We start from the raw sequence: 12,233 nt of genomic DNA, 5'->3' as shown, positions 1-12,233 counted from the left end.
TCATGGAGAACCCCGAGGACTCTAACAAAGTACAGTTCCCAGGATACTCCACGACAGTTTATAGTTGCATATGAATGCTTCAAATACATAGTATGGGTGTGGGCTAGGATATCTCCCTTAATATTCCGATAGCTTTTGAGATGCATTTTTCTTGGTACAGTGGTACCTCGGTTCTCAAACTTAATCTGTTCTGGGAGTCCGTTCGGCTCCCGAAACTGTTCGAAAACCAAGGCATGGCTTCCGATTGGCTGCAGGAGCTTCCTGCACTCAAGCAGAAGCCACAGAGGATGTTCAGCTTCCGAAATGTTCGCAAACCGGAACACTTTCTTCTGGCGTTCAGGAGCCGATTTGTTCAGCAACTAAGCCATTTGAGAACCAAGGTACGACTGTAGTTCACAAGTTGTGTAAGGTTGAAGCGTATAATAATTTATTATTTATACCCCACCCATCTGGCTGGGTTTCCCAGCCATTCTGGGAGGCTTCCAACAGACCACCAAAATACAATAATCTATTAAACAGTAAAAGCTTCCCTAATGATAATGACTACCACCCTCAAAGAGGGCACTCTAGTGCTGTAGGCTCTGAAATACGAAACAGCCATCATGCTTTCCAGAGCCGCAGTCTTAGAATCATAGAACTGTACAGTTGGAAGGGACCATCGGGGTCATCTAGTCCAACCCCCTGCAATACAGGAATCCTTTTGCCAAACATGGGGCTTAAACCCACGGTCCTTAGATTAAGAGTCTCAGGGGGGCACTTTTAACCCAAACACGCATTTGGGGACCCATTTCTTGATCTTTTGCCATGTACCGTGTTTCTCATAAAATAAGACACCGTCTTATATTTATTTTCCCTCAAAAAAACCCACGGTGGCTTATTTTCAGGGGATGTCTTATTTTTTCGAGCGGGAGCTTGCAACAGCGTGCTGCGCCGAGCCCCGACCTGGTGAGAGCCGGAAGTAGCGCACCGCGCGGGACCCGGTGAGAGCCAGGGAGCAGAAAATAAAAATGGCAAGGCTGCCCTTGTAAACAAAGCACAATAATAATACTGCGGAGCTCAGCGGGGTTCCGGCCCTCCCATTTGCGTGCTGCTGGGGAGCAGAAGAAACGCCGTGATCCAAGGAGCACGGCCGCGTCGGTGGAGCAGGAAGCAGCCGCGAAGGCGGCTGTGAAACAGCGGCGGAGGGACCGGCAAGAGGCAGCTGCACGGGAGCCGCTTCAGGGAGCACAGCACAGCGTGAAGAGCCTGGTGAGAGGCAGCTGCGGCTGCAGGTGAAGCCCGTGATCTGCGTGCGCGACTGGGGGCAAGCACCCTGAGCGCTGCGACGGTGGCGAAGAGGCGCCTTATCAGCCCGCCTCTCAGCTCACCTCTTTGCCACCGCCGCAGCGCTCAGGGCGCTCGCCCCCCAGTCGCGTACGCAGATCACGGGCTTCACCTGCAGCCGCAGCTGCCTCTCACCAGGCTCTTCGCGTTGTGCTGTGCTCCCCGAAGCGGCTCCCACCCCCACAAAACACAGTGAGGCGGCCGCAGGGGGAAGCGCCGAGAGCGCCCAGGAGCGCGGCTGCAGCGACGCTGATCCCAGCAGCTGCGGAGGTGGCTGTGGGCACGCACCAAGCCCCAAAGCACGGCGGCGGTGGCGCCAGCGGAGATGGCCACTGCGAGTGGCATGAAAAGAAGAAGGTCGCCAGCAAGCGCGCTGTTGCCTCTTGCCGGCTCTTCCGAAGGCGCTTAAATGCCTTCCTTTCCTTGCCAGACCTGCTCCCCCACTATGGCTTATTTTGGGGGTATGTCTTATATTTAATCAACTCGTGAAAAGCCTGTCATGTCTTATTTTGTAGGTACGTCTTATTTTATGAGAAACACGGTATCTGCATGTGGTAGGTTGTGCTCTGTGGATCAGGCCGTGACCCACCAGTTGAAGACCAGTGCTTTAGAGCTCCATTATGAAGAGACAGTGGGCATATCCTTTCGAGCTCCAGAGAGATTAGGTGCACAACTGTTTCAACTGAGGGGTGTCCCATAGAATAAAGGATACGTGGAATTTTTGGAAACCTCCACACATGTAAAAAACAAAAAACCCTTCTCCTAAGCAGCTGCAACCAACTAGCCACACAAGACAACGAACACTTGTTAAAACCTGGTAATTCAAAGGTAGTCTTTGCAACCCCAAAGTTCTTACTTGATGGTAACCATCACATCCATCAATTTATCGGCTGTTATAGTTCCAAGGACATGGTGACGAATCGCAGTCAGAGTCAGGATACTCGGAGCAGACCTGGAACCAAAAGGGGGGGCACTTAAAATGGATCCTAACAACCACTCTTTGCTTTCCATTCCTCTATGAAGGGGAAAGGATTTTCAGCCATTTTGCATTTAGCCTGGGGTTGTAAAGCGGTTGAGGTTTACTTACTTTAAAGACTCTCATGCATAGCCAGGTCAACAGCTAAGGCTAAATATTTAAGGGGATGTTTAGCTCAAATGGTTCCACTATGGAGGGTCAAAAATTCAGCCTAGGAATCTGGCAATTAAGGGGAAATAGAAGCCTAAATAGGAATCTACACTCTGTCTGACTGGCTAAAATGATTGGGAAGAGGATTGAAAACACTGTATATAAGCAAAGTTGGAAAATAGGGTGGTTAATTGAAGAGGGAAACGTTTCTGGAGTCAGAAGCCTGAAGAAGTTGAGTTTCAAAAGTGCTGAACCACTTTAAGAGACTTGAAACACTTGAAAAAGCACTTGTATGTTTAGGGAAACAACCTAGAATGGGGACTGGCAATATGTTTATCTCAGTTTATCAGTCTCTTTGCCCATAACTTTTATAAGTTCACTCCCATCTTCGTGATATAGCAGCCTCCAGAGGTGGAAAGATGGCTGCAATCAATGGCTTGTCATTTAAGATCTCACAGCAACCTCTAAATGGCTCAGCACACCGCCTCTCCCCTTATAAACCAACCTGGACTCTGCAATCAGAGGCCCTTCTTCACGTGTCTCCTCCATGAGAGGTCCAGAGGGTGACAACATGAGAACAGACCTTTTATGCAATGGTCCCGTTTGTGGAATGCTCTCCCCAGGGAGTTTCACCTGGCACCTTCATTCTACATCTCTCGGAACCAGGCGAAAATGTTCCTCTTCAACCAGGCTTTGGGCCGATTAATCTTCGGCAGACTTTTAAATGTGTTTGTGGGAAGGGGTGGTATTGTTTTGTTATTTTCGTTTTAACTATTTATTTGTGCTTTTACCTTGTATTTTTTTCTTCTTGCGACCTGCCCTGAGATCTTATAATGAAGCGTGGTATAGAAGTCTAATGATAAGAAGGAAAATTTCCACAAGTGTGTTGTGGTGCAATGTCTGAACTGAGGTCACAGGAAGAGAGATTCATTAATGAATCACCCGCAGGGGTGAGCAGAACCCATTTGGGGACCACACTGACAAACATCGCTCTAATAATATTGGCTAAACATTCCCGCTAGTGCCAATCATGCCAATGTCTTATATGCCTTGTTTTAATCTTTTACAGTGGAAGTTTTCAGAGAAATCATCCTGTCAAATATGACAATTTGAAATGGCATATTTATAAAGCATGTTCCTAGGATCTCTCCCCCCCCCCCAAAAAAAAAATGTGGATGAGTTTACCCATGTGTGGGCTACATGAATACTGGTCTGATCAACAGTCTTAAAAGTCAGTGTAATGTACTCCCTCTACTGGTAAAAAAGAAAAGCTGCCATCAAATTAAGATTACATTTAAAGAACATTTAAGTGGCCTTTAGATGCTGTACCATGAGCTAAAGGTGAAACTCGGAAAATTAGAATATCGTCGAAAAGTGCATTTATTTCAGTAATGCAACTTAAAAGGTGAAACCAATATATGCAAAGCAAGATATGTCAAGCCTTTATTTGTTGTAATTGTAATTATTTGTCATTAGGCGGGTCAATTATAAATGGAATGGAATGAAATGTAATAACGATGTTTATTTTTGTATTATTGTAACTATTTGTTTTATTACTGTGGAATTTCCAAAAGAAAGCATTTGTAAAAATTAAAAGGAAAATAAAAAATAATAAGTTGCATTACTGAAATAAATGCACTTTTCGACGATATTCTAATTTTCCGAATTTCACCCATGCAACGCAGTGCTGCTATAACACAGAATCATATAACTGTAGAGTTGGAAGGGACCCAGAGGATCATCAATCCAACCCCCTGCAATGCAGGAATCTCAACTAAACCATCCACGACAGGTGGCCATCCAACCCCTGATTAAAAAATATCCCAAGGAAGGAGAGTCTACCACGTCTCATGGGAGTCTGTTTCACTGTCAAACAGCTCTTGGTGTCAGAAAGTTCTTCCTGATGTTTCGTGAGAATCTCCTTTTTCGTAAGCTGAATCCATTGGTTCAGGTCCTAGCCTCTGGAGCAGGAGAAAACAGGCTTGCTCCATCCTCCATGTGACAGCCCTTTGGCCATTTGAAAACGCTTATCATAATGTGGCAGGACCTACAATTTGGAACTCGCTGCCTATTGACATCAGGCAGGCAAGTAGGACCAAGTTCGGCCTGCGGGCCAAAAGTTCCCCACCACTGCTATAGACGATACTGAACTGAATGGCCTGACTTTAACAAGGCAACTTCCTATACTCCTAGGGTCCAAACAGCCAGGTCCTTAGCATGCAAGTGTCACCCAGCTGGGATCCGAGAAGACTGTCAGGTGCTAAGGACCTGCTTTCCTGGCTCCAACCAGGCAGTTAAGTGCCCTTTCTTTAAGAGCATGACAACCACACTGTGCGATGAACCCATGGAATAGCAGCTCCATCGCAGCCTCTAGAAGCCCCGGAAACAGCTTCACATGTGTGAAGCCTCCTTCTAGTTTATCACATTTATTCATTGCAAATATTGACCGTGAACATTTCCGCAAAGGTTACCAACCAGCTGCTACTTCATGCTTACGTATCATAGGTGTAGTATTCGTGTTCAAAACGGTGGCAGGAACGGGGTGTGACTTCGTACACACCTGAAAATATCAAAGCGAGACACAGTTGAAATCCTGATTTCAGGTTCTGAAGGTTCCCATACTTCAAAACTATATCACGCTAGCCTTTTCGTCAGCTCCTGAACCTGCCTCGCTTGGAGCATTTTGCTGGCAACCTGAAACCTGCTGCCTAAACAAGAGGCTTGCCTAATAGAAGACGCAACCTCACCAATTCTCTAGCTCAGTGAAGATCGCATTGGTAGATAAGCACTCCTCCTACGTTCCATGGCGGCCTCCCACCTGCTGCGCCCCCTACAGGACTGATGAGGTACTCCAGGATGCACTTGGTTCCTCAAACTCAGGAGAAGACACTCCAGGAAGGTCCTGGCTCTAGCTCTACTCCAACCTCAAAATAACAACCCTGCAAGGGAGCCTAGCCCAAGACAGCAATTGGCCTACAGCAGGCATGTCCAACAGATGGATCGTGATCTACCGATAGATCACTGGATCTCTGCAGTAGATCACTGGTAGATCATTGGCTTCCCCCAAAGACAATGAACAGCTGTGGCTAAAAAAAGCTCAACATTTGACCTGAACCCCCCAAAAGGGGGTAGATCACTGCCAGTTTTTAACTCTGTGAGTAGATCACAGTCTCTTGGGAGTTGGCCACTCCTGGCCTACAGTCATCCAGTGAACTTGGGGTTTACCAGTCAATGTCCAACATGCTAACCATCTTTTGCAGCTTACCTGTCTATAGCTATCTGTTGATCCTAAAATGTTGGATATTAGGCTAGGCACTGCTGCTCTTTGGAGAATGGGGTAAACCAATACACCTTCCTGTATTTGTGGACTCACCTTGCAGTGGGGTGCAGCTTTGGGGGCTGTTATGGGGGCTGCACTTCAAAATTTACCATTATCTGTTGGAACCTCACACACAAATACATACACACAAGACCATTCATTTCCAAAGAGACACTTACCCGGCTTGGAGAGGCAGAACCTGTTCACCCCTTTGGACAGGTTATAAATGCCAACGTTCTCAGGTCCATTTCCATCCTGATAAAACTCCTGACGATAAAAAAAACCCCAAGACGTCTATTAGCAGGTATCGAATCCCAATCTTTGAAGTTTCCAAGTCAGTTTTCAAGCATCTACAGCAGTTTCCAATTCTGCCTCCAAAATTAAGTGGGAAAGGCAGTAAAGGACCCCTGGACGGTTAAGTCCAGTCAAAGGTGACTATGAGGTGCGGCGCTCATCTCGCTTTCAGGCCGAGGGAGCCGGCGTTTGTCCACAGACAGCTTTCCGGGTCATGTGGCCAGCATGACTAAACCGCTTCTGGCGCAACGGGACACCGTGATGGAAACCAGAGCGCACGGAAACACCGTTTACCTTCCCGCCACAGAAATACCTATTTATCTACTTGCACTGGCATGCCTTCAAAGTACTAGGTTTGCAGGAGCTGGAACAGAGCAATGGGAGCTCACCCTGTCGTGGGGATTCGTCATCGGCGACAAGCCCAAGAGGTTCAGTGGTTTAGACCACAGTGCGACCAGCACCCCCCTTGGCAGTATAGAAATATATTACTTAAATCATTCATTTGATATTTATGGGCCGCGGCCAAGTTGGTGATTACCAGATTTTGGAAGGGACTGGAGGGGGTCAATACTGAGTCTGACTCTCTATTAGGCTACGTTGTGGGGCAGTTCAGGCCAAAGAGAACACATAGAAGCCATGATCTCACCAAAGTGATCGCGTGGGAAAGAGAACAGCGCAGCATATAGCCGGTCTGGCGGAACTCAATCCCTGATGCATCTTCTTCCAAAACCTCAAGTTCCAAGGATTTATTCTTCCAGCACCAGTCTTCACGGATGATGCTCACTTAAAAGAAGACAGACAGACCAGTAAGGGGGAGGTGTCATGTCTGATGCTTATAAAGCAAGCAGTTAGGCAAGCACAGGAGTAATCCGAACATTTTGTAAGCACTAGCGTTTAAAAATAAGTCTGGATATGGAAGAACTGGGCATATTCAGCCAACGTGGCGCCCTCCAGGTGTGGTAGGAACAGCCATTCTCATCATCCCTGACCACTGGACGTGCTGGCTGGGGCTGAAGCCCAGTAAAAATGGAGGGCGCCACGTTGGCTACCCCTGCAAGACGTAAGGAACTCAAATGCTTTCACCTGTGCATTCTCCACATTTCTCTCTCTCTTTGAAAAAAGAAGTGCACCACAGGGAATGCAAACATCGGACCCAGAAACTTTACGGGAAACTTCAGCGTGCAAGAGAACATGGGAAAGTTTCTTTTTAATAGGATATTTTCCTTCTGTTGTTTTCATACACAATTGTATTCAAATATTTTTTTTTAGAAAAATAATATTATGCTGCATCTTTTTAAACAATTTAACAGTGTGGTGGCAGTGTTGTATTTATTTATTTAATGGCATCTAGCACAGGGATCCCCAAACTCGGCCCTCCAGATGTTTTGGGACTACAATTTCCATCATCCCTGACCACTGATCCTGTTAGCTAGGGATGATGGGAGCTGTAGTCCCAAAACATCTGGAGGGTCGAGTTTGAAGGTGCCTGATCTAGCATATTAAATTGATTAAACACTGAAGGCTGAACTTCAGTGGAGACATATCTTGGCCAAAAAGTGGGGTATTGTTTAGGGATTTTTGTTGGAGTCAAGAATAAATTTTAGAGATTTTAATTCTGCTGTTCTATTGATATTATTTTTTGCAGCTTTGTTTTTAGTTCTGATGTCTTATGTGGTGGTTGTTTAATTTTGTTGTGTACATTTTGATATGATTTTTATACGGCTTGCGACTGCTGTTATACATTTTTTAAATTATGAAATAAATGTTTTCATGTTGGAAGCTGCCTCGAGCATGGTTTTAACTCTGGAAAGGGAGCACAGAAATAAATGATGATGGTGATGATGATGATGATATTAATGAGTAGCAAATTCTGGCACAATTTGAAACAGTGAAAAGGTAATAAAAAACCCTGTGCAACCAGACTCCCTCTCTCCACACTTTTCCAGACTCCACACTGCTCCAGAACTTTTGGGGGTAATTCGGGAAGGCATGTAAGAGAAAGTTCCATTACACAGGTGGAAATCTTTGCACTAGTGGACGACTTAGTTACATACAAACTAGAAGCACTGCATTGTCCTTACTTTTATACTTTCCAGGAAGCACATTTTCAAACAAGAAAGTCACTGAGTTAGACTTTGCTGCAAGTTGGAGGCTACGCTTCTCCCCCTGCCGGTTCACAGACTGGAGTGTCATGGTCAATTCGCCACAAGCATCTGGGGGGGGGGGAGACAAAAAGAGGAGAATGTGCAGATTTCAGATCGGCATGTTTATTCAGCAGCCTCCTTAGGACTTTGGGGAGAGGGATGTCACCGATACCTAGAAATGGGAGTGGGCAGAGGCTTGATTCATATGTTGGCCTCTTGATGAGAGACAGAACTCATTTGAGAACAAACCTGGACCTACCAGCAAGCCGACACTCAACAAGAATTTGCAGCCAATCACCTGGTTGCATCCAGCAAAGTTCACCTCGAGAGTAAAGGTAAAGGGGCCCCTGACCATCAGGTCCAGTCGTGTCCGACTCTGGGGTTGCGGTGCTCATCTCGCTCTATAGGCCGAGGGAGCCGGTGTTTGTCCGCAGACAGCTTCCGGGTCATGTGGCCAGCAACCAGTGCAGCGAACCAGAGCAGCACACGGAAACGCCATTTACCTTCCCACCGGAGCGGTCCCTATTTATCTACTTGCACTTTGATGTGCTTTCGAACTGCTAGGTGGGCAGGAGCTGGGGCCGAACAACGGGAGCTCACCCTGTTGCAGGGATTCGAACCGCCAACCTTCTGATCAGCAAGCCCTAGACTCGGTGGTTTAACCCACAGCGCCACCTGGGTCTCCCCAAGTAGTCATGTCAATATTCAGGCCTACTCTGTGTACGAGCAACACAAAATACAACCCACAAGTTCCCAGGCAAGGATATCTGTACGTCACACGTTTACAAACGGGGGCCCCATTCACGCTTTATATTTTGTGCCAAGACAGGAGAGGGGAGAGCAGCATTCCCTTGTGGAAGGTTTCCTGGGGGCCACATTCCAGTGGTGAGGCAGGGCCAGGCAGAAAGACGATGGAGCAAGGGATGCAGCTCTTAACTTTGTAGGCTGCATTTCAAGCACGCAAAAGTCAGAGGACACTATGCACGCACTGCTTTCTCCATCCAGGTACACAAGAGGCATTATGGCAGCTGTATATTTCAGCCAGGAAACTGCTCTCAATGGTGTGGAGAAAGATTGGTGAAGGCTGTGGAGAGGCACTATAGCCTAGGGAGGGCCAAAGGGCCAGACAGAGAGGGCTGGAGGGCCGCATTTCAGTCTGATGTCCCCCAATTCCACCCCAATGGGGGGGGGAGGACTGCCAAAGGGAAGTATTGCTTCCTTATAAGGAGACTGGCAGGAGTAAGTATAGCTTAGTGTGCTGGGAGATCCCCTGCAGGTCCACAGGCCAAGACACGGCCATCAAGCTCTTCCGAGCCTTAGCCTTGCTGGCTATATTGCTACAGTAGTCAACGTGGAGCCCTCCAGATGTTGTAGGACTGCAACACCCATCACCCTCTGCTGTCTGGGTCTGAAGGGAGTTGATGCCCAACAAGATCTGGAGGGCGCAGTGTCGGCTATTCCCACCAGACTATATGAGCAACCTAATTTCCACCCGTCAGTGCAAATCTTACCCAAACAAGTGACTTTCCCCGAAATGGAGGCCAGGAACTGCGAGAAGGTCACGTCCAGCACTGGTTTGGAGGCAACCGTCACAGGAAAAGTCTTGGGTTTCAAAGCAAGGCCAGCTCTGGCTTCTGCCTCGGGAACTATCACCTACAGCAAAGAAAATGATGCTGAGAATTATTTCCTTGTGTGAAATGGAGCAACATGGATAAAAGACATGAGCAGCAAGGAGCAAGGAACTGGAAATATGCAAGGAGGTCATGGAGTATGCTTGCCAAGGCTGATGGGAGTTGTAGGCCATACTTCCCTCAGGCCGACCTTCTGGGGGTCACATATCAGTGGTGGGTTGCCAATTTCCCCTTTGTTCAATAGCCAAGTTCAGGGTTTCCCAAACAGGGTCTCTGGCTGTTTTTGGACTACAACTCCCATCATCCCTGGCTAGCAGGACCAGTGGTCAGAGATGATGGGAACTATAGCCCCAAAACAGCTGGAGACCCAAGTTTGGGAAACCCTGGTCTAGTTTCTACACCCCCGCACCCACTCCTTTGCCATCCAAGAGGCAAGAGAGAAGCATTATCAGAGTTCAAGGACAATGAAAAACTTGGGGTACAAAGCAGGAGAATAAAGGATTCCAAGGGCCAGGTAGAGAAGGCTTGAGGGCCACGTGTGGTCCCTGGGCCTAAGGTCTCCCACCGCTTTGAGAAACAGAAATCTGCTCCCAAGATTCCATATTTGATTGCTTTTACAAGTTATTTCTTTTCTTAAGAGGTACTAGTTATTCTGACCTGGATGACATAGGCACCCGATTTGGCCTTGAAGCAGAAAGCACCGCGAGTGTCCGTTTCTGTAGTCACCATCAAGGTTTTGTCCTTGTCTTGAGGCAACATCGTCACCTTGTATTTGTTGATCTGCTTGATAGAGTCAGGAAAGCGGGTTACTGATATCTGGCCACAGACACTGAACCTATTGGGGAAAGAAGGGCATTGCCAATGGTGAGGAACAATTGGAATTGTCTGGAAATCCAAAAGGCCACAAGGTTCCCAACTCTGATATAATGACACTGTTGTTGCTGTTGTTGTTGATGATGATGACATTTATATACTGTACCACCTTTAACTTCCAAGGATCTCAAGGCACATAGTTCTCCTCCTCCCCATTTCATCCTCACAACAACCCTGTGAGGTAGGTTGGTCTGAGAGTGAAGGGACTGGCCCAAGGGCACCCAGAGAGATTCATAGCTGACTGCGGAACTCAAACCTCCCAGGTCGGAGTCCAACACTCTAACCATTACACCACATTTGCTCCCATGTTGCATAGAGTATTGGATCAGGCTAGTAACTTTTGTATGAAGTTCGCTGGGTGGCCTTGAGCCAGTCACTTATTATCTGCCTAACCTACCCCATAGGACTGCTATGAGGATAAAACGGGGAGAACTCTGCAGGCCACCTTGAGTGGCTTGGAGGAAAGGTGGGACATAAACGCCATTCATTCATTCATAAAGCAAGCCGCACCATTGGTCCATCTTGCTCAACGTTGTCTACTCTGACTGGCAGCAACTCTACAGGAGGTCAGGAGATCTTCCCTAGGCCTACCTGGACATGTTGGGGCTGGAACCAGGGACTTTCTGCACGTGAGGAAGATGCTCTGCCACTGAGCTACAGCCCCTCCCTGGTGTACGGTAGCTTCCTGTGCTGCTATCCCAAGGCCTCAGCTCTGCTCTGAAAACCCCCAAGCCCCCCCCCCCGCTGTCTTGCTTGGCTTCCTACTCAGACACTCACTCTGTTGTGATGATGTCAGCCAGCTGGGGAGTGTTGGGGGCAATTTTCACCGTAATGGTATCGAAGAAGAGGTGCTCTTTCTGGGCTTGAATGGTGTACGTTCCGGTGGTTATGTTTTCAAGTCGAAAAGAGCCGTCAGATTTGGTAGTAACTGTGGTTTAAAAACGGACAAATTCTGTTTGAATTCAGCTCAGCCAAAAGCATCAAATGGGTAAGACCCATCTCATAGGACACCAGAGCAAAACAAGAAGCACATACCTTTAATCTGGTTATTCAGCGTCACAGTAGCATCTGAAACGCCTTCCCCTTCTGGGCTGTTCAAAACCCTCCCTGTGACTGAGAAGCCCATGACATGGAAAATGGGCTGAAAGGGAGGAAGTGGGAGAGATCAACGGCTGAACAATAAAAAAAATTATTTTCATTATTTAAAGATTTTATTGAGGTAAATTAAATCAATACAATAAAAAGGCACACTATGTATCTGAGAAGGATTTAGCATTAGGTTTGTAAAGTATTTAAGACCATTAGGAAAACAAAAATTATACATTATATTACGGAGACAGAGTCCTGTGTGTCTATTTTTTTGTACATAAGATAAAATCCCACCAAACAGCACAGACTCTTTCAGGGTCCTCCAAGCCTTTGGCAATATGTGATTTAGAAGTTATTTTTTCAGCTAATCCTAAACTGTACATATTCTTATACCAAATCATACAATGTTCTCCACCTGGGGGGCAACTGAGGTT

At 47.0% G+C, this 12,233-nt stretch overlaps 1 protein-coding gene across 1 annotated transcript in view; it reads right to left on the bottom strand.

Moving 5' to 3' along the window:
* LOC118092729 (BOS complex subunit NOMO1) overlaps nucleotides 1-12,233 on the bottom strand; it is a 35,964-nt gene that overhangs the window by 16,012 nt on the left and 7,719 nt on the right. The window contains exons 10-18 of the mRNA XM_035131182.2: nucleotides 11,746-11,851; nucleotides 11,488-11,638; nucleotides 10,495-10,672; nucleotides 9,718-9,859; nucleotides 8,144-8,275; nucleotides 6,709-6,845; nucleotides 5,948-6,035; nucleotides 4,946-5,009; nucleotides 2,180-2,275 (exon numbers count right to left, since the gene is read on the bottom strand). Of these exons, the coding sequence (XP_034987073.2) occupies nucleotides 2,180-2,275; nucleotides 4,946-5,009; nucleotides 5,948-6,035; nucleotides 6,709-6,845; nucleotides 8,144-8,275; nucleotides 9,718-9,859; nucleotides 10,495-10,672; nucleotides 11,488-11,638; nucleotides 11,746-11,851 (1,094 nt within the window). The remainder of the gene's footprint in view (nucleotides 1-2,179; nucleotides 2,276-4,945; nucleotides 5,010-5,947; nucleotides 6,036-6,708; nucleotides 6,846-8,143; nucleotides 8,276-9,717; nucleotides 9,860-10,494; nucleotides 10,673-11,487; nucleotides 11,639-11,745; nucleotides 11,852-12,233) is intronic.

Source organism: Zootoca vivipara, chromosome 14, assembly GCF_963506605.1.
Source record: "Zootoca vivipara chromosome 14, rZooViv1.1, whole genome shotgun sequence".
Classification (NCBI taxonomy): Eukaryota; Metazoa; Chordata; class Lepidosauria; order Squamata; family Lacertidae; genus Zootoca; species Zootoca vivipara.
This window is presented reverse-complemented; position numbering and strand designations above follow the sequence as displayed.